Here is a 23,311-nt window from a genome sequence, read left to right on the forward strand (position 1 = left end):
GCGAGGGAGAGATACCGCCCATCACCTCTTACCACCTGCTGCAAGCTGGAAAAGCTGGTCCCAGAGTCACAGAGTGGGAGAGCAGATCCTGGCCCTCACCAGCTGCAACACTCAGGAGAGTGGACCCTGCACCTAGCCCAGGCAGCAGAGTCAAGCTGACCCCAGTGCTTGTGGGAGATCTGGCCCCACCCTTCTTCTGCCATGTGGTGGAAGGTGTGAGGGAGAGATGACATCCCCCATCCTCTGCCCCTCACTGCATGGGGCACGTGAGAGAGCTGACCCTGAGGACATGAGAGTTGGAGAATTGTCACTGTCCCCCACCGGAAGCAGCACTAGGAGGAGCAGGACCTGCATCTCATCTGGGCAACACAATAGAGATGACCTTGTTGGTGAGGGGATCAGGTGTTCAGGCTGGGGTCAGGAGAGCAGGAGGACTGATCCCACCCCCCTCATCTAACTCGTGATAGCATGGGTAAGGAAAACATGCCTTCCCTCCCCTCACCCCTTGCCACCTGCACCAGGTGAGAGACCTGGCCGCAGGACACAGAGTGGGAGAAATGGCCCTGCCCCTCATCAGCTGCAGCACGTGGAAGAGTGGCATGGCATCTCACCAGGGGAGCACACTAGAGCTGACCCTGTTGGTGGGGCTCAGATGGGCCAGGCCTGTAGGCATGAGAGCAGGAGAGCTGTCCTCATCTCCTCCCTGTATGCTATGGGATGGCAAGGGTAAAGGAAATAGGCCTTCCCCCCACACCTTACCACCTGTGACAGGCAGGAGAGCCAACTGCAGGGGCATGAGAACAGAATGCAGGGGCATGAGAACAGAAGAGCTGGTCCTGCCCCCCCTCACCAAGTGCAGAAACCCAAGAGTGTGTCCTGCACTTCACCTGGACAAAACAGTAGAGCTGGCCCTGGTGGTCTGAGTGTCAGTGAGCTAGACCCGAGGGTGTGAGAACAGGAAAACTGGTCCTGGTCCTTGCTGTCTGCTACATTGGGGGAGCTGGCTGGGGCAGTGCTGGAGAGTTTGCCTGGGTGGTGATGATGAGAGAAAGCTGGCAAGCTGACCAACCCAGCTGCCACCCAGGCCCAGGAGCAAGACTACAGGTAACCAACCCAGACACCAACCTCATCTGTGAACTGCTGAAGCATGTGAAGGGGCCAGACACACAGATCCAAAGCTACAGAATCTTCAGGACACATAGGATATCCAATTGAGTCCCAGTGGGGGCCCAGTATTGAGGGTGTTCCAGAAGCCAGAGGCCTCCAACCTGAGCAATGACACTTTGCAATAAATACTTACAAGTAAAGACATATGGACTAAAGGATATACTGTGTGACTCAGTGAGCCACACTACAGTTTCCATGCCGAGATTTTTTAATTTTCTTTTTTTCTTTTCTTTCTTTTTTTTTTTTTGTTTGTTTGTTTGTTTTGGTTTTGGGGCCATGGGTTTTACTTTAAATTTTGTTTTGGGGAGGTTGTAAGGACAGAAGGAGGAAGCAAGGGAAATGGGGAGATGGATAGGATTGGGATTCATGATGTGAAATCCACAAAGAATTAATAAAAAGGCTGTTTAAAGAAAATAATTCTGAGGAATAAAAGTGCTCCTACATACAATATCCTCTATAGCAGAGCAGTGAGAGTGCACTCCCCAGATGGAACCTCAAAATACCAGACCATAATTCCATAGGGCCAGCCACAAAATCACTTGGGATGCACTTACAATACCCTAGGGTATTTGCCTGGAAACCTCATGATTTCATTGTTTTTCTCTGCTGAGTAGTATTCCATTGTGTATATGTACCACGTGTTATTTATCCATTCTGCAGTTGAAGGGAATCTACGTTGTTTCCAGGTTCTGGCTATTAAAAACAATGCTGATAAGAACATAGCTGAGCAAGAACCTTTCTGGTATGATTGAACATTCTTTGGGTATATGCCCAAGGGTATAGCTGGATCTTGGGGGAGATTGATTCCCAATTTTCTAAGAAAGCACCATATTAATTTCCAAAGTGATTGTACAAGCTTGCATTCCCACCAGCACTGGAGGAGAGTTCCCCTAGCTCCACATCCTCTCCAGCATAAGCTGTCTGCAGTGTTTTTGAGCTTAGCCATTCTGACAGGCTTAAGGTGATATCTCAGAGTTGTTTTGATTTGCATTTCCCTGATAATTAGGGGTGTTGAGCAATTCCTTAAATGTCTTTCAGCCATTTGAGTTACCTCTGTTGAGAATTCTCTGTTTAGTTCTAAAGCCCATTTCTTAATTGGACTGTTGGGCATTTTGATGTCTAATTTTTTTGAATTTTATATATTCTGGATATCAGTCCTCTTTCAGATGTGGGGTTGGTGAAGACCTTTTCCCATTCTGTAGGCTGTCACTTTGCCTTGTTGACCATATCCTTTGCTCTACAAAAGCTTCTCAGTTTCAAGAGGTCACACTGATTGATTGTTTCTCTCAGTGTCTGTGCTACTGATGTTATATTTAGGAAGTGATCTCCTATGCCAATGCATTCAAGAGTACTTCTTACTTTCTCTTCTAGCATGTTCAGAGTAGCTGGATTTATGTTGAGGTCTTTGATGCACTTGGACTTAAGTTTTGTGCACAGTGATAGATATGGATCTATTTGCAGCCTTCTACACACGTTGATATCCAGTAATGCCAGCACCATTTGCAACAGCAACCTTTATGGTAAACATCCTTATTATATTTTCCCATCAAGGGTTGAAGAGTGTGGGTTAAAGGTTTAAAGGAGATGGAAGCAGGGAGATGGGAGAAAAGTAGGGGGCAGTTAACTAACACTAAGGATGTGTAAAGACACATCAGAAAAACCCACAAGTCTACAAGCCATTTATAAATATGTTTACAAGTGTTTGAAAAGAGGTTCCGTGTGTGGACAAGTCTGCTCTCAGAAGCCATGGCATACTAAATTAAGATCTCAGTGCTAGGCATAGCCTCCTGCCCTGTGGGTTATTGGTCAGGGGAGCCCTCACAGCACCCAAAGCAGCATGGGCTAATACTGTCCCTCTTTGCTGCCAGCCATATCTAATTGGTTAGACGCTATTTTACTGAAGGCACCATATACATTGGATGCAGGACACAGAAAAGTCAGTCTCAAACAACACTGGAAACAGAAAGTCAAACTGCCTTCGAGATATTGATATTTACACCCCTAGATCAGTGATGTTTTTAACCCTAGTCAGAGAAGCTTCTTTTACACTGACTGAGCAGTGGGCCATCACCAAAGCTGCAAGCAACAGTAGAGTTCAAGTCTGTTTGGAATGGCCTAAGTCCTCACCTCACCTATCCCATTCAGAACACCTTGCCTAGACTCCCTCTCATTGTTACTGAACATGGCTGTGAACACTTAAGTGACAGATTATGACTTTATTAAAATCTAACCTGTTTCTATTTGCATTTTTATAGAAGGGAATTCAGCCTTGGTTGTGTGGATATGGAACCATTTTAGGGAATAACTGTGGTAACAGAAATGGCAGAGCTTCAACACACTGTCACTCATGCCATGGATGTCCGCAGCATCTCAGGCCATGAGCTCAGTGGGAAGATGTCCTTGGTACAGATCTCTAGAGCTCCTCATAACATGGGGTGCATCAAATTCCATAACAAATCCACATTAACTGAGTAGCTCATTCATCCTCAAGCCTGTGCCCCTCGACACTAGGAATGACGTGGCTGGCTTCTCTGATCAGACTCATTTAAAGTCTAAATTAAAAGGAATTGGAAATTTTCTTTTTAAATGTGGACCCTTTTGTCCCCAAAGATGCCCTCAAAGATATTGCCTCACATCAAGTCACTTGCATGCCTTGAGTCTTTCTGATTTTACTTTCTGAGTTGAGACTTTATGGGCTCCTGTGAATAGGTTAGGTACATTCAGGGACTTGCTCTGTCTTTTTAGAAAATTCAAATTTAAATATATTTTATCATATTCTTCCACTCCCCCTAGTCCTTCCATATCCTCTCCCTTGCCTACCCATCTAACTTTAGGTTCTTTCTCAAAATTCAAAGTAATACAAACACAAGACCCCCAAAAAACAAGAAAACAAAATAAAACCACACCAAATAGAAAAAAAAACTATACCCAAATAAAAGCGTGCACGTACACATACACACATACACACACAAATATGGAATTCTATATTCTATATGTTGGTCAAATATTCCTACCTGTCCTGGAGTGGTTGATATATACAGTGTCATTATATTGGAGAAAACTGATTTTCCCTCTTCCAGAGTGTGTAATAGTTGAGTTGCTAAGATTTACCCTAATAGATAGGTTTTTATTCATTCATTTTTAATATAACAAAATTAAATATAATTAGATAAAACTAAAACTACCACATCAAAGTTTGACAAGACCAAATAACAGAAGGAAAAGAGCCCAAAGAAAAGAACAAAATCAAGACCTACTCATTTGCACACTCAGGAATCCCGGAAAAGCAATACATTGGAAGCTATGATATATAGATAAAGTACCTAGTGAAGACCTGTGCAGACACTGTGCATGCTGCTTTAGTCTCTGTGAGTTCATATGAGCTTTTCTCTTGTTGATTTAGACAATATTTCTTGGTGTTCATTATCCCATCTGGCTCTTACACTCTTTATCCTCGTCTTCTGCAGGGTTCTCTGAGCTCTGAGGGGAGGTATTTGATGGCTAAGACCAATAAAATATTTAATAGCTCAAATAGCTCATGCTGACAAGGATGTGGAGTAAAAAGAACACTACTCATAAATTGCTGGTGGATGACAAACAGGCTGAGAAGGAAATCAGAGATATATCACCCTTTACAATAGCCAAAAATGACATAAAATACCTTGGGGAAACACTAACCAAGCAAGTGAAGGACCTATATGACAAGAACTTTAAGTCCCTGAAAAAAGAAATTGAAGAAGATGCCAGAAAATGGAAAGATCTCCCATGCTCATGGATAGGCAGGACCAACATAGTAAAAATGGCAATCTTACCTAAAGCAATCTACAGATTCAATGCAATCCCCATCAAAATACCAACACAATTCTTCACAGACCTGGAAAGAATAATACTCAACTTCATATGGAAAAACAAAAAACCCAGGATAGCCAAAAGAATCCTGTACAAAAAAAACGACTTCTGGAGGCATCACAATCCCTGACTTCAAGCTCTACTATAGAGCTACAGTAATAAAAACAACTTGGTACTGGCATAAAAACCGACATGTGGACCAATGGAATCAAATTGAAGACCCTGATATGAATCCACACACCTATGAACATATAATTTTTGACAAAGAAGTCAAAAGGGTACAATGGAAAAAAGAAAGCATCTTCAACAAATGGTGCTGTCATAACTGGGTATCAACGTGTGTAGAAGGCTGCAAATAGATCCATATCTGTCACTATGCACAAAACTTAAGTCCAAGTGGATCAAAGACCTCAACATAAATCCAGCTACTCTGAACATTCTAGAAGAGAAAGAAGTAGTCTTGAACGCATTGGCATAGGAGATCACTTCCTAAATATAACACCAGTAGCACAGACACTGAGAGAAACAATCAATCAGTGTGACCTCTTGAAACTGAGAAGCTTTTGTAGAGCAAAGAATATGGTCAACAAGGCAAAGTGACAGCCTATAGAATGGGAAAAGGTCTTCACCAACCCCACATCTGACAGAGGACTGATATCCAGAATATATAAGGAACTCAAGAAATCAAAAGGACCAACAGTCCAATTGAGAAATGGGCTTTAGAGCTAAACAGGGAATTCTCAACAGAGAAAACTCAAATGGCTGAAAGACATTTAAGGAATTGCTCAACATCCCGAATCATCAGGGAAATGCAAATCAAAACAACTCTGAGATACCACCTTACGCCTGTCAGAATGGCTAAGATCAAAAACACTGAAGACACCTTATGCTGGAGAGGATGTGGAGCTAGGGGAACTCTCTCCACTGGGCAGGAATGCAAATTTGTACAACCACTTTGGCACATATACACAATGGAATACTACTCAGCAGAGAAAAACAATGAAATCATGAGGTTTGCAGGCAAATGGATGCATCTAGAAAAAATCATCCTGAGTGAGGTAACCCAGACTCAGAAAGACAAACATGGTATGTACTCACTCATAGGAGGATACTAGATGTAAAACAAAGATGATTAGACTGCTACTCACAACTCCAGAGAGGCTACCTAGAAAACAGGACCCCAAAAAAGAAACAGGGATGGCCCAGTGACAGAGAATGGATGAGAGCTACATGAACAACCTGGACGTGAGTGGGTGTAATGAAGGGCAAGATTTGAGGGAAAGAGAGCCTGTGGGAGTGGAAGATCCCAGCTGGATCAAGAACAGAGAGGTAGAACAAGAAATTAGAGTCCATGATAAATGAAGACCACATGAGAATAGGAAGAAGGAAAGTGCTAGAGAGGTTCACAGAAATCTGCAAAGATACCTCCACAATAGACTACTGGCAATGGGTGAGAGACAGCCCAAACTGACCTACTCTGGTGATAGGATGGCCAAACACCCTAATTGTCATGCTAGAAATCTCATCCAATGACTGAGGGAACTGGATGCAGAGATCCACTGCCAAGCCCCAGATGGAGCTCCAGGAGTCCAATTGGCGAGAAAGAGGAGGGTTTGTATGAGCGAGAATTGTTGAGACCAAGGCTGGATAAAGCACAGGGACAAATAGCCAAACAAATGGAAACACATGAACTATGAACCAGTAGCTGAGGAGCCCCCAACTGGATCAGGCCCTCTGGAAAAGTGAGACAGTTGATTGGCTTGATTTGTTTGGGAGGCATTCAGGCAGTGGGACCAGGATCTGTCCTCAGTGCATGAGCTGGCTGTTTGGAACCTGGGGCTTATGCAGGGACACTTTGCTCACCCTTGGAGGAGGGAACTGGACCTGCCTGGACTGAATCTACCAGGTTGAACTCAATCCCCATGGGAGTCTTTGCCCTGGAGGAGATGGGAATTGGGGGTGGGCTGGGTGTAGGCGGGGTGGAGGAGGCATGGGAGAGGGGAGGACAAGGGAATCCATGGCTGATATGTAAAATTAAATTAAATTAAAAAATAAATTATAAAAAAATACACACACACATACTCACCCACACACACATACACTCACACACAAACAAATAAAACCTCTTATTTTATATGAAGTTAAAAAATTTAAAAATACAAATAAGAATGTTAATTTAACAAAAACAAAAAAAACATTTCTAACCTCCATCTTTCCACTTCTCCATCACCTCTCCATTTGTTTTAGGAGATTTAGGAGCTGCTGTGTATCATGCAGTATAGAGATTACATTTCTTTTCTTTTCTTTTTTTTTTTTTCATTTTCAAGACAGGGTTGATTTGTCTAACAGCACTAGCTGTCTTTTGAAGTTGCTTTTTAGACCAGGATGGCCTCTGCCCCCCAAGTGCTGGGATTACAGGCAAGGTTACAATTCTTAATATCATTTTGTAAAATAGGAAAATGACAGGTAAAAAAGATAACAGTTAAACTGGGACAGAATGACAACAGTGTCCACACAGTTTTCTTCATTGTGTGTCAAGCACAACATCCACTAGATAGTATTCATATGAACTAATTGTGACCATTGCTCGAGGAGTTCTCTCTGCACTATACATAAACTCATCCTTCTTGGTCAAATTCCAGCATGTTAGCATCAAGCCAGGCATTCATATATCAGTTCCATTGTCCTCCTTCCTAAAGCCCAGCCCATCCTTTCACCATACCCAGTGCTCAGGACACCTGTGCATTTTAAAGGGCTCATCTTGAGCTGTTTATGAGCAAATCTCTTCTTTCAGAGCTGGGATCAAGTACCTACTTCTCAGTGATCATCCCTGTTTGCACATGTGTTGCATTCCACCCAGCAACTTATATCCCTGACTCTTACATCTTCTGTTCTATCATCTTGTCATTCTTTCTGTCAGAGGGTACTGACTGTCCTTTCCTGATGAGAGGGTGGTTCTGTTGTACTGAAGAAAAGTACCAATGTTAAGGAATAGAAAGTTAAGTTATGTCAATAAAACCAAGAATGAAATCAGTATGAATAAAAATAAATATTAACAGAACTATATACAAAAATAGATGAAGATGTGGGGCTTGGGGAGAGGCAGAAGATTTGGTCACCTGTATAACCCAGGCATTGTATCCTGGCCTACCTGAAAACGCAAGATCCTCCTGCCTCAGCTTCCTACCTGTTTGGATTACTGGAATACATCACCATGCCTGACAGAAGATTGGTTCTTGATGCCATAATGCAAAAGAAGTCAAGAGCACCAGAGACAACAGGAGAATCTCATGGAAGCAGTAGAGGAATGACATCACAAATATTCATTATTGTGTCCCACCACCACTGAACCATCCTAAAAGTAAGAACTATGTGATTGGGAGCTGTTTAAAAATTACATGGCCCTTTGCATGGATATTATACATGATATAATATAGGAATGTTTTTATTATGAGCATAAATAAGAAATATCACCTTACTTTCCATATTATAACAGGTCAACACTCTAGTTTTGAATTCAAAAATCAACTATAGATGAGCACACCTCAAAAATAAAGACAAAATGTGAAGAATAACTTGTTTATTTCATGAGCTGTGTACTTGTTTTGCCATGTTTCTCTCTTCTTTGAACTCTAGTTGGTTCACACTGAGCAACAAAACAGTGAATGTGCACAATAAAATAAAAGAAGCCAACTGTATAGAGCAGAGACACGGAAAAAGAAAGAGTGAGTATGAGCTGAGGAGTAGGGAACTGTCCATTCTTCTCTTTCTTTCCTCACTTCTTTCCTTTCTTCCCTTCTCTTTCTTCCTTCCTCTTCCTCCCTTCCTTGATCACTCTATCTGTTATCTTTCCCCTCCTACATCCCTCTTCCCCTTCACTTCCTCTCACTCACTCCCCCACCCCTCTGCCTCCTTCCTCTCCCTCTCCCCTCACTCCTCTGCATCCTGCCTCCCCTCTCTTCTCATTCCCTCACTCCTTTCTTCCTACACATCTTATTCCAGTGCTTCTTTTATCTCTCTTATTACTACTTCTTATTAACTAATAACTTTTTTCATTGTCTTATTTAATTAAAATACTACTGTGTCATTTTCTCCCTTAAAATCTTGCTAGAAAATCCATACTTCTGGCTAGGTAAATCAAGAAAGGGGGAGGGCTAAGAATGGGAAGAAATACTCACTTCTATATCTGCCTAACTGTCTATCCATCTGTCTGTCTTACAATGTTTCTGAAGAAAATCAACAGTTCTGTTAATCACCTTGACAAGACACAAGGTAACTCTCTTTCAAAAATCTTGAATGTTTTAAAGAACCGTACAAAAGAATTTTTACAAGTATCTGAGCCAATTTCCTTTACAAAGTTCTTTCCTTCATTTATGTAGTCCTATATTTCCTGAAGTTTTATTTATGTTCAGCCTGAAGAATTTCCTTTCAGTGTTTCATTTATTTTTAAAAATGAGCTGGGGTGGCTCTGTGTGTAATGTGCTTGACACAGAAGGGTGAAGACCTGCTTCACACCCCAGGAACCACATAAAGCCAGATACAGCTGCACCACATGACTGTACTGAGAGTGATGCTGTGACAAGATGAGAGACGGAGACTGGAGAATCCCCAGAAGACCCTGGGGAGGCAGCCTTTCATGAGAGGTGGTGTACAAGAGACCCAGTCTCAGATAAGGCAGAAGGCAACAGTCACACTCAAGGTTGGCCTCTTATCTCTACCCATGTCCCAAGGCAAGGAGGTGGCCCTCAATCAAGAGCAGACACAAACATACAAACATACACACACAACATCACACACACTGAAACACAGATTTTTTTAAATAAGGAAATATGCCAAAAGTTCATTACATTACTTTCTTCCAGTCTTTATTCTCCATTCCCTCTTAGATAATATTTTCATTAGGTGTGTACAATTTTGAAGGAGCAAGTCGTTCCTGAAATAACTTACACTCTTTACATAGTACAGCCATACTTCAATCCCCTGTATCAAACCTCAGAAAGAGGAGAGGGTAAAGATTCAATAGAAAATGCTGCAAGGCACCTTTAAGATACACTTGCCATGCTCTGGTAAATTTTCAGCTGACACCAACTCCCAGTGGGTGAAACAGGAGCAGGTGCCCCTTTGAGCACCAGCACACACTTTTCTGGGCTGATTTGCATATTGAGTCATTATATAACAGCCAGGCTTCTTTAAGGGCAGCTGCTAGGAGCCTAAGAAACACACTTTCTTCATGTTGCCAGAGATGGAGTCAAACACACTCCTCCTATGCATGCTGCTGCTCGGAGTTCCAGGTGAGAGGGTGCAGAGAAGTGTTGGGAGCATCCACAGTGGCCATCATGGTTTCCATGTCTCTAGTATCTTGATCATTAGAATTGAGGCATTTGTAATTGGTTTTAAGTCTCCCAATGCCTTTGATTTTCTGTTTTCTCAAAGTGATGCCCACAAGTATTCTTACAATGAAAAATTCCTCTGCTGGAAGGTTTCTAAACATATTTAACCATGGCTTGTGGGTTTATCATTCCAGGTTCCACTGGGGACATTGTGCTGACCCAGTCTCCAGCTTCATTGGCTGTCTCTCTGGGACAAAAGGCCACCATCTCTTGCAAGTCCAGTGAAAGTGTCAATATTTTTGGCACAGACTTATTGCAATGGTATCAACAAAAACCAGGACAGCCCCCCAAACTCCTCATCTATGCAGCATCCAATACAGAATCTGGGGTCCCTGCCAGGTTCAGTGGCAGTGGGTCTGGGACAGACTTCACCCTCACCATCCATCCTGTGGAGGCTGATGATGCTGCAATCTATCACTGTCAGCAAAGTAAGGGGTTTCCTCCCACAGTGCTCCAGGGCTAAACAAAAACCTCCTGGGGTTGCTGCTCACTGAAGCTCAGTCTCTGAGCACTCTGTAAGTGTCTAAAGTCTCAATACAGGGCTCTAGGCTTGTTTGGGGAAAGACCTTAAACAATGAAACGAACTTTTATAAACTGATATGCATGATTGTATCATCCCATATACTTTATAATTTTGAATTCCAAACAAAATATAGACCTTTATCATTGCTTCTTAATTATTACTTTTCATTTAAATTTTTATTAATACACATTTATCTTTGGATGATTTTTCTCTCTTCCTCCCGTCTCTCTGACCACATCTCTGCCCAGTCCCTCCCACCTTCAATATTCCTCTTTTGAATTTCCTATCACTTAATATTTACTGTTTCTTCTTTTTTAATGTGTTTTCAGAGATACTAAATGCAAATTATTTCACTGGGAGAAAATTTGACCAAAGACATTTATTGTGTGTGTGTGTGTGTGTGTGTGTGTGTGTGTGTGTGTGTGTGTGTGTAAGATAGAGAGAGAGAGAAAGAGAGAGACAGAGAGAGAGATAGAGAGAGAGAAAGAAAGACAGAGAGAGACAGAGAGAGACAGAGAGAGAGAGAGAGAGAGAGAGAGAGAGAGAGAGAGAGAGAGAGAGAGTAGGTCAGAGGATAACTGCAGAAGTTAATTCTTTCTTTCCACCTTGTGGGGTCTAGGAATCAAACTCAGGGTCATCAGTCTTTGCTGTAAGCACCTTCCCTGTTACCAGCTGAGCAATGTTGCCAGTCTGACCTACCATTTCTTATTGTTAATGGTTTAGTTTATTTTAAACTGGGGTGGGGAATGGTGGGTGTATACATATCTGTCAGAAGAGGGCATCAGATCCTAGGGTGCAGGAGTTTCAGGAGGTTTTGAGGTAGTTGATGTGGGTGCTGGAAACCAAGCTGCAAGAGCAAGAAGTAGAGGTAACCAAACCACGTGGCAGAATGTAGATTAATAAAAACAGGTTAACTTAAGTTATAAGATTTGGTTGGAGTCCAATTAAAAAATGGGCTAAAGAGCTAAACAGAGAATTCACAAAACAAGAACTACAAACGGCTGAAAGACATTTAAAGAAATGCTCAACATCCTTAATCATCAGAGAAATGCAAGTCAAAATGACTCTGAGATACCACCTTACACCTGTCAGAATGGCTACGATCAAAAACACCAATGACAGTCAATGTTGGAGAGGATGTGGAGCAAAGGGAACACTCCTCCACTGTTGGTGGGAAGCTAAACTTGTACAACCACTGTGGAAATCAGTATGGCAGTTTCTCAGAAATTAGGAATCGAACTATCTCAAGACCCAGCCATCCCACTCTTGGGCATATACCCGAGGAATGCTGATTCATACCATAAAGATACATGCTCAGCTATGTTCATAGCAGCACTATTTGTAATAGCCAGAACCTGGAAACAACCTAGATGCCCATCAACAGAAGAATGGATGGAAAAAATGTGGTACATATACACAATGGAGTACTACTCAGCAGAGAAAAACAATGAAGGCATGAAATTTGCAGGCAAATGGATGGAACTAGAAAAAATCATCCTGAGTGAGGTAACCCAAACCTAGAAAGACAGTCATGGTATGTACTCACTCATAAGTGGATTCTAGATAATAAAATAAAGAACAATCAGACCACAACCCATAGAACCCTGGAGGCTATATATATAGCATGTGGGGGGGTCCCTAGGACGACTGTGGCTTATAATAAATTTCGGTTTTACTCAATTATTTTTTAAAAAAATAGCCAAATGAATGGAAACACATGAACTATGAACCAAAGGCTGAGGGGCCCCCAGCTGGATCAGGCCCTCTGAATAGGTGAGATTGTTGATTGGCTTGATCAGTTTGGGAGGCAACTAGGCAGTGGGACCAAGTCCTGTGCTCATCCACTGAGGACAGATCCCGGTCCCACTGCCTGGGTACCTCCCAAACAGTTCAAGCTAATCAACTGTCTCACTTATCCAGAGGGCCTGATCCAGTTGGGGGCTCCTCAGCTATTGGTTCATAGCTCATGTGTTTCCACTAGTTTGGCTATTTGTTCCTGTGCTTTTTCCAATCTTGGTCTCAACAATTCTCGCTCATACAATCCCTCCTCTTTCTTGCCGATTCGATTCCTGGAGCTCCACCTGGGGCCTAGCTGTGGATCTCTGCAACCACTTCCATCAGTCATTGGATGAGATTTCTAGCACGACAGTTAGAGTGTTTGGCCATACTATCACCAGAGTAGGTCAGTTTGGGTTTTCTCTCGACCATTGCCAGTAGTCTATTGTGGAGGTATCCTTGTGGATTTCTGGGGACCTCTCTAGAACTTTGCTTCCTCATATTCCCATGGGGTCTTCATTTATCATAGTCTCTTTTTCCTTGTTCTCCCTTTCTGTTCTTGAGCTGGCTGGGATCTCCTGCTCCCCTAAACTCTCTTTCCCTCAACCCTTGCACTTCATTACCACCCCCCCATGTCAAGTTTGCTCATGTAGATCTCATCCATGTTTCTGTCATTGGGCGATCCCTGTGTCTTTCTTGGGGTCCTGTTTTCTAGGTAGCTTCCCTGGAGTTGTGAGTAGCAGTCTAGTCATCCTTTGTTTTACATCTAGTATCTTCCTATGAGTGAGTACATACCATGTTTGTCTTTCCGAGTCTGGGTTACCTCACTCAACTCTTTTGATTGCTTTAAGTTTGAAGTCTATTTTATTAAATAGTGAGATAGCTACACCAGTTTGCTTCTTAAATTCATGTGATAGGAAAGTCTTTTCCCAGCCTTTTACTCTGAGGTAGTGTCTGTCTTTGAAGTTGAGGTGTGTTCCTTATATGCAGCAGAAGGATCCATCTTGTTTTCATATCTATTAGCCTGTGTCTTTTTATAGGCAAATTGAGACCAATGATATTAATGGATATTAATTACCAGTGATTGTTAATTCCTGTTATTTTTTGAGGGTAGTTGTATGTTTCTCTTCTTTGATATTTGTTGGTGTGGGATTATCTATTGTCCGTGTATTTTCATGGGTATATCTAAATTCCTTAGGTTGGATTTTTCCCTCTACTGCTTTCTGTAGGTCTGAATTTGTGGAGAGATATTGTTTAAATTTGGTTTTATCATGGAATATTTAGTTTACTCCAATCTATGGCATATTGCTCAGTATAATAATCTGGACTGGCATCCATGGTCTCTTAGGGTCTTCATAACGCCTATCCAATACCTTCTGGCTTTCAGAGTCTCCATTGAGAAGTCAGGTGTTAGTCTTATGGGCCTGTCTTTATATGTTACTTGGCCTTTTTCCTTTGTAGCTCTTAATATTTTTTCTTTATTCTATATGTTTAGTGATTTGATTATTATGTGGCGAGGGGACTTTCTTTTTTGGGTCGAGTCTATTTGGTGTTCTGTATGCTTCTTGTATCTTCAGAGGCATTTCCTTCTTTAGGTTGGGAAATTTTACTTCTATGATTTTGTTGAATCTATTTTCTGTGCTTTTAAGTTGGTATTCTTCTCCTTCTTCTATTCCTATTATTCTTAGGTTTTGTCTTTTCATGGTGTCTCAAATTTCCTGGACGTTTTGTGTTATGACTTGGTTGACTTTAGTGTTTTCTTTGACTGTTGAATCTATTTCCTCTATCATATCGTCAATGCCAGAGATTCTTTCTTCCATCTCTGGTATTCTGTTGGTATGCTTGCATCTGTAGTTCCTGCTCATTTGCTCACATTTTCCATTTCCAGCATGCCCTCAGTTTGTGTCTTCTTGTCTCCATTTCACTTTTAAAATCTTGAACTTTTTCTATCAACTGTTTAATTGCTTTTTCTTGGCTTTCTTTAAGGGGTTTATTAATTTCTTCCAAATTTTTGTCTTTTCCTTGGTTTCTTTAGAGGAATTTTTCATTTCCTCTTTAAAGCCCTATATCGTCTTCTTAAAGTCATTTTTAAGGTCGATTTCCTCTGCTGCTTCTTCTTGGGAATGGTCAGGTCTTGCTGATGTAGAACCACTAGGTTCTGATGGTGCCATATTGGTCTTTATGCTGCTGAATGTATTTTCGCAATGGTGTCTACCCATCTCTTCCTTCACATGGTACAAGTAGTGTCTGTGTCTAAAGGAGCCTCTATTGATCTGATAGATATTCTTGGTCCAATGGGAACTCTTGGTCTAATTGGGGCTCTTGGTCCAATGGGTGCTGATGAACATTGTGTCTCAGAGAGCAGCTCTAAGTCCAATGGGTGCTGACTGGCTCTGTCTCAGGTGGGTTTGGGAGGGGTTGGGTTTGAAGGTTACAGGGTCTGATGGGGGACGGTGGTATTCTGAAATGCCTTCAGAAAACCTGCCTGCTGGCCTGAAACTGGGATTGCATTGGATGGTAGTATGGAAGCACAAGATTGTGCCCTTGGGCCCAAAGCCTAGAGGGTGGAGTGTTTAGCTATAAGAACAAAGACTCACCTCTTAGTCCAATTAGTGCTGGTGGGCTCTGTCTCAGTGAGCAGCTGCAGTCTCAGAGGATCACAATTCTTGTTTTTATGCAATTTTTATTGATTCTTTGGGAATTTCCCATCATGCCCCCCAATCCCACTCATTTCCTAGTCCCTCCATACCCACCCTTCAAACTTATAGCATCACGCCCAAAGAAATCTTAAAAAGAAATAATAAAATGATTTAAAAATTAAAAATACAGCCAGGCAGTGGTGGCACATGCCTTTAATCCCAGCACTTGGGAGACAGAGGCAGGCTGATCTCTGTGAGTTCAAGGCCAACCTGGTCTACAGAACGAGATTCGGGAAAGGCACAAAACTACACAAAGAAACCCTGTCTCAAAAAACCAAAAAAAAAAAATACAAATGCAAATAAGAATATTAATTTAACAAAAACAAAAAACAAAAAGCAAAAAAAAAAACTTCTCACCTCCATCTTTCCAACTTTTCGATCACCTCTCCACTTGTCTTAAGAGATTTGGGAACTGCTGTGGATCATGCAGTATAGAGGTTACATTTCCTTTTTTTATTTCTTTTTTTATTTTCAAGACAGGGTTGATTTGTCTAACAGCCGTAGCTGTCCTTTGAAGTTGCTTTGTAGACCAGGCTGGCCTCTGCCTCCCAAGTGCTGGGATTACAGGCAAGGGTACAATTCTTAATATCATTTATAAATTAGGAAAATGACAGGTAAAAAAGCTAACAGTTCAACTGGGACAGAAATGACAACAGTGTCCACACAGTTTTCTTCATTATGTGTCAAGCACAACATCCACTAGATAGTATTCACATGAACTAACTGTGACCATTGTTCCAGGAGTTCTCTTTGCACTATACATAAACCTCATCCTTCTTGGTCAAATTCCAGCATGTTAGCATCAGGCCAGGCTTTCACACGTCAGTTCCATTGACCTCCTTCCTAAAGCCCAGCCCATCCTTTCACCATACCCAGTGCTCAGGACTCCTGTGCATTTTAAAGGGCTCTTCTCTGAGCTGTTTATGTGCAAATCTCTTCTTTCAGGGCTGGGATCAAGTACCTACTTCTCAGTGATCATCCCTGTTTGCACATGTGTTGCATTCCATCCAGCAACTTATATCCCTGACTCTTACATCTTCTGTTCTATCATCTTGTCATTCTTTCTGTCAGAGGGTACTGACTGTTCTTTCCTGATGAGAGGGTAGTTCTGCTCTACTGAAGAAAAGTACCAATGTTAAGGAATAGAAAGTTAAGTTATAAGTCAATAAAAACAAGAATGAAGTCAGTATGAATAAAAATAAATATTAACAGAACTATATACAAAAATAGATGAAGATGTGGGACTTGGGGTGAGGTAGAAGATTTGGTCACCTGTGTAACCCAGGCATTGTATCCTGGTCTACCGGAAAACTCAAGAACCTCCTGCCTCAGCTTCCTACCTGTTTGAATTACTAGAATACATCACCATGCCTGACAGAAGAGTGGTTCTTGATGCCGTAATGCAAAAGAACTCAAGAGCACCAAAGACAACAGGAGAATCTCATGGAAGCAGTAGAGGAATGACATCACAAATATTCATTATTGTGTCCCACCACCACTGAACCATCCTAAAAGTAAGAACTATATGATTGGGAGCTGTTTAAAAATTACATGGCCCTTTGCATGGATATTATACATGGTATAATATAGGAATGTTTTTATTATGAGCATAAATAAGAAATATCACCTTACTATCCATATTATAACAGGTCAACACTCTAGTTTTGAATTCAAAAATCAACTATAGATGAGCACACCTCAAAAATAAAGATAAAATGTGAAGAATAACTTTTTATTTCATGAGCTGTGTACTTGTTTTTGCCATGTTTCTCTCTTCTTTGAACTCTAGTTGGTTCACACTGAGCAACAAAACAGTGAATGTGCACAATAAAATAAAAGAAGCCAACTGTGTAGAGCAGAGACACGGAAAAAGAAACAGTGAGTATGAGCTGAGGAGTAGGGAACTGTCCATTCTTCTCTTTCTTTCCTCACTTCTTTCCTTTCTTCCCTTCTCTTTCTTTCTTCCTTTCTCTTCCTCCCTTCCTTGGTCCCTCTCTCTATCATCATTCTTCCCCTCCTTCCTCCCTCTTCCCCTTCACTCCCTCTCACTCACTCCCCCTCCTCTCGGCCTCCTTCCTCTCCCTCTCCCCTCACTCCTCTGCATCCTTCCTCCCCTCCCTTCTCATTCCCTCACTCCTTTCTTCCTACACATCTTACTCCAGTGCTTCTTTTTTCTTTCTCTTATTACTACTTCTTATTAACTAATAATTTTTTTCATTGTCTTATATAATTAAAATACTACTGTGTCATTTTCTCCCTTAAAATCTTGCTAGAAAATCCATCCTTCTGGCTAGATAAATCAAGAAAGGGGCAAGGGCTCAGAATGTGAAGAAATACTCACTTCTATATCTGCCTAACTGTCTATCCATTGGTCTGTCTTATAATGTTACTGAGGAATATCCACAGTTATTAATTAGCTTTTTATCACTATGACAAGATGCAGGGTATCTCTCTTTCAACAATCTTGAATGTTTTAAAGAACCTTACAAAAGAATTTTTACAAGGATCTAAGCACATCTCCTTTACAAAGTTCTTTTCTTCATTTATGAAATCATATATTTCCTGAAGTTTTATTTATGTTCAGCCTGAAGAATTTCCTTTCAGTGTTTCATTTATTTTTAATATGAGCTGGGGTGGCTCTGTGTGTAATGTGCTTGACACAGAAGGGTGAGGACCTGCTTCACACCCCAGGAACCACATAAAGCCAGATGCAGCTGCACCACATGACTGTACTGAGAGTGAGCTGTGACAAGATGAGAGACGGAGACTGGAGAATCCCCAGAAGACCCTCGGGGGGCAGCATTTCATGAGAGGTGGTGAACAAGAGACACAGTCTCAGATAAGGCAGAAGGCAACAGTCACACCCAAGCTTGGCCTCTTATCTCTACCCATGTCCCATGGCAAGGAGGTGGCCCTCAAACAAAAGCAGACACAAACATACAAACATACACACACAACATCACACACACTGAAACACAGATTTTTTTAAATAAGGAAATATGCCAAAAGTTCATTACAATACTTTTCTTCCAGGCTTTATTCTCCATTCCCTCTTAGATAATAATTTCATTGGGTGTGTACAATTTTGAAGGAGCAAGTTGTTCCGGAAATAACTTACACTCTTTACATAGTACAACGATAATTCACTCCCCTGTATCACACATCAGAAAGAGGAGAGGGTAAAGATTCAATAGAACAGGCTGCAAGACACCTTTAAGATATGCTTGCCATGCTCTGGTAAATTTTCAGCTGACACCAACTCCCAGTGGGTGAAACAGGAGCAGGTGCCCCTTTGAGCACCAGCACACACTTTTCTGGGCTGATTTGCATATTGAGTCATTATACAACAGCCCAGCCTTCTTTAAGGGCAGCTGCTAGGAGCCTAAGAATCACCCATTCTTCATGTTGCCAGAGATGGAGTCAAACACACTCCTCCTATGCATGCTGCTGCTCGGAGTTCCAGGTGAGAGGGTGCAGAGAAGTGTTGGGAGTATCCACAGTGGCCATCATGGTTTTCCATGTCTCTAGTATCTTGATCATAGAACTAAGGCATTTGTAATTGGTTTTAAGTCTCTCAATGCCTTTGATATTCTGTTTTCTCAAAGTGATGCCCACGAGTATTCTTACAATGAAAAATTCCTCTGCTGGAAGGTTTCTAAACATATTTAACCATGGCTTGTGGGTTTATCATTCCAGGTTCCACTGGGGACATTGTGCTGACCCAGTCTCCAGCTTCATTGGCTGTCTCTCTGGGACAAAAGGCCACCATCTCTTGCAAGTCCAGTGAAAGTGTCAATTATTATGGCACAGATGTATTGCACTGGTACCAACAGAAACCAGGACAGCCCCCCAAACTCCTCATCTATGCAGCATCCAATACAGAATCTGGGGTCCCTGCCAGGTTCAGTGGCAGTGGATCTGAGACAGACTTCACCCTCACCATCCATCCTGTGGAGGCTGATGATGCTGCAATCTATCACTGTCAGCAAAGTAAGGAGGAACCTCCCACAGTGCTCCATGGCTAAACAAAAACCTCCTGGGGTTGCTGCTCACTGAAGCTCAATCTCTGAGCACTCTGTAAGTGTCTAAAGTCTCAATACAGGGCTCTAGGCTTGCTTGGGGAAAGACCTTAAACAATGAAACGAACTTTTATAAACTGATATGCATGGTTGTATCATCCCATATACTTTATAATTTATTGAATTCCCAATAAAATATAGACCTTTATCATTGTTTCTTAATTATTACTTATTCATTTAAATTTTTATTAATACACATTTATCTTTGGATGATTTTTCTGTCTTTCTCCCCTGTCTCCCTGACCACATCTCTGCCCAGTCCCTCCCACCTTCAGTATTCCTCCTTTGAATTTCCTATTACTTAAGATTTACTGTTTCTTCTTTTTTAATGTGTTTTCAGAGATACTAAATGCAAATTACTTCACTGGGAAAAATTTAACCAAAGACATTTAGTGTGTGTGTGTGTGTGTGTGTGTGTGTGTGTGTGTGTGTGTGAGAGAGAGAGAGAGAGAGAGAGAGAGAGAGAGAGAGAGAGAGAGAGAGAGAGAAGGTCAGAGGATAACTGCAGAAGTTAATTCTTTCTTTCCACCTTGTGGGGTCTGGGTATCAAACTCAGGGTCATCAGTCTTTGCTGTAAGCACCTTTCCTGTTACCAGCTGAGCAATGTTGCGAGTCTGACCTACCATTTCTTATTTTTAATGGTTTAGTTTATTTTAAATTGGGGTGGGGAATGGTGGGTGTATACATATCTGTCAGAAGAGGGCATCAGATCCTAGGGTGCAGGAGTTTCAGGAGGTTTTGAGGTAGTTGATGTGGGTGCTGGAAACCAAGCTGCAAGAGCAAGAAGTACTCTTAACTGCTCACCTGCTTATTCACATCTAATCTACCATTTATTAAGGTCTACTTTAGAATTTCTAATCCTTCTGCCTTGGGACAATGGTAAACTTAATGGAAGCTTTGTTGATCATCATCTAGGCAGAAAGAGTTTTGAAGAGATAAAATTGTGAGTAAATCTTTCAGATGCAGGCTTGCATTCTCACCCCAGGGTTATCATTCTCCAATTGACAACCTGCTCCAGTTACTTAGAATCATAAGACTGTGCTGCAGTTACTTTTCTGCTTTGTTTCCAATGTCTCTATCATTGTATCCACCTCAATATTGAGTCTTTAATATAAGATTTATTGATTGACCTTTTGTCTTTATAAAATATTCATCATTTTAACAACCTCTATATTTGTTGTCAAAGTCTTTTCGCTCTTTTCTTTCATCCTTTCTTTCTTTCTTCATCCTTTGTGCATGGGGTGTGAAATATGTGAGTGAGTGTGAGTGTGACACAGAATGCACATGGGGAACAGAGGACAACATCAGATGTTGGGCCCCAAATTCTACCTTGTTTGAGGCAGGGTATCATCAGAGAACTTTCAAGACATGGGATTGGGAGAGAAGACCTAATTCATACCTTCTTAACTTTTCAGATGGGCAATGAACCCTCATCAGTGTGGACTTCTCTAGAGCACTGATACACTATAACTTCTTAGATCCTCAGTCCCTAAGGAGATGTGCTTAGTATTTTCCTGTACTGTGCCTTCCTGTGCCTAGACGCTGGAAAAAAAGAGGAAATGGCCTCCTAAGAGAAGTACCAACTATATTACTACCATCCAACTAGACTTATCCAGCCATGAGGATGGAAAATAATCTGAGGTCCCCTATATACAATTTTTTTGCTTCCTTGGAAGATTTAAATCTCTATGGACACTGTTATGTGGAATCTGCTCTTCTAGCCTCCACTAATACTGCATCTGTGGAGGATCAATGCCTCTCTGAGAAAAACAATAGGTGGGATTCTCTACTAGTTGACCACAATCAACTTGTCCCTGATACTTTACTTTCCCCTTAAAGGAAATGTCAAGATAACTTTTGTTCTGTAGAATATTTAAATTCGACTTAAGGAGATTTTTCAGTTGACCCTAACCCACATAATGAAACTTTCTAAAATCTACCCTGTTAGTGGATATAACCTAGGAAAAGATAGTGTTAGTCCTGGGTCAGGCACATGTAAGATTAGGAAAACATGTTGTTCCGAGGCTGCTAACATGTAGGCTGATTATCTTCTTGTATCCTACGGTCTATCTCACCAGTTTTTTTCTGAAGAGAAAACCGACCCCGGAGTCTAGGAGGCCATATCCCAAGAAAAGCATTAATGGGGTCATGACAGTCTTTCCATGGAACAGTAAGATAAACATATTCAAAGTTGTACAGTAGATGGATTAAGAAAGGCCAGGATCAAATCTCAGTCTACTCCAATAGGTCAAGGCCTTGTGGGAAGGAAGCCCTGCACCTTCTTTAAAAAGCACAGGGCAAAAGAAAAATGCCCTTCCCTCCTTGTCCCTTCCATGTGGTACTGGCAAGTGAGCGAAGCCTCTCCCTTACCACCCGCAGCACTCAGGAAATTGGACTATATACCTTGCCTGGGCAGCACAGTAGAGCTGAATCTATTGATGGGAAGTGGGAGTGATGATAAACCACCCTGAGAACGTGAGCATGGGAAATCTGGCCCTGCCCCTCATCTGCCATATGGTGGTGTGGGCAGGGGTGCCCCTGGCAGCCTGTGGCAGGTGGCAGAGCTAGCTGGACCTCAGATCCTAAGAGCAAGAGAGCTGGCCCTGCCCCTCACTGGCTGCAGCACTCAGGAGAGTGGTCCCTAAGCCTTGCCTAGACAGTACAGTAGAGCTGGTCCTGAAGATGTAGGTTCCAGGAGATCCAACCTTGAGGGCATGAAAGCAGGAGAACTAGCCCAGTCCCTTGCTCATCACTGCAAGGGGTGAACTAGCTAGACCAATGGCAGAAGAGCTCACCCTGGTGGTAAAGACAGGGGAAAGCTGGCAGGCTGGACAAATCCTGCAATACCCAGGCCTATAAAGTAGGTTATGCCTGAAGGTGAGAGCTTGAGAACCTAATCATCCTGTTGGACCACTTGTGGGAAGAGGTCTGAATGCAGAGAATTCTGTCTCCAAAGATAGTCTAGCCTCCAATGTTCCCCTTTTCAAGTTGGATGCAGTCATGGCAGCTTCCTTTGCTTACAAGGTATTCTTTCTTCCAATTTCCAATGCCTCCACTATCATCCCAGTTCAAATTCATCTAAAGAACCCCATTTCTTTCCCTCATTAAAGACAATTACCTCTAAAATTATAATCTTAGGAAGGATTAGAAATCACAATAGATTACTTAAAGTCACAGGGTCTCAAAACCAAGCAACAGTCCCTGTAAAGCCCCAATGTTAGGTGTTCAAAAGACTATTCAGTAGTGGAAGTCAGTAAAGCGCCTCCTCCTCATTAAGCCAGGCCATAGTTCCTACACACCTATGATCCCCCAACCTCTATTTTTCATTAACAAAAATCCCTGACAGGACCAAATGGTTCAGTCTTAATTTAAGTGATGTGTTTTTCTGCTTATCTTTATATCCTGATTACCAATATCTTTTTCAATTTGGCGATTGTTTAAACCAAACCACCCAACTCTCTTAAACTATATTGCTCCAAGAGTACCAAGGCTGTCCTCACTTATTTGGACAGACAATGTCACAGGACCTTTCTGAATTCTCTTAATAACAAGTTAATGCCCTCCAATATGCAGATAATATCTTCCCTTGTGCTTCCATCTATGACATCTCTTAAGAAGAAACCACATAAGTAACTGGAGACTACACAGTATCCTCTTGAATTACCATTGATTTATTGAGGAAATCAGTGAGAAAACAATTCCTAGAATCAAATGAAAATGACAGCACAGCTTCCCAGCATCTTCAGGATGCAGCTAAGTCATGGTGAGAAAAGATTATGACTGTAAATGCCTACTTAAAAAAGTAGAAAGACCTCAAATAATGACAAA

At 41.7% G+C, this 23,311-nt stretch overlaps 1 gene segment (V, D, J or C); it reads left to right on the forward strand.

Annotated features, from left to right (window-relative positions):
- The first annotated feature begins 18,765 nt into the window (after window positions 1-18,765).
- LOC114684881 overlaps window positions 18,766-23,311 on the forward strand; it is a 41,013-nt gene continuing 36,467 nt past the window's right edge. The window contains 2 exon segments of the V gene segment in view: window positions 18,766-18,867; window positions 19,101-19,407. Coding sequence covers window positions 18,807-18,867; window positions 19,101-19,407 — 368 coding nt within the window.

The sequence above is a fragment of the Peromyscus leucopus genome, chromosome 3, assembly GCF_004664715.2.
Source record: "Peromyscus leucopus breed LL Stock chromosome 3, UCI_PerLeu_2.1, whole genome shotgun sequence".
Classification (NCBI taxonomy): Eukaryota; Metazoa; Chordata; class Mammalia; order Rodentia; family Cricetidae; genus Peromyscus; species Peromyscus leucopus.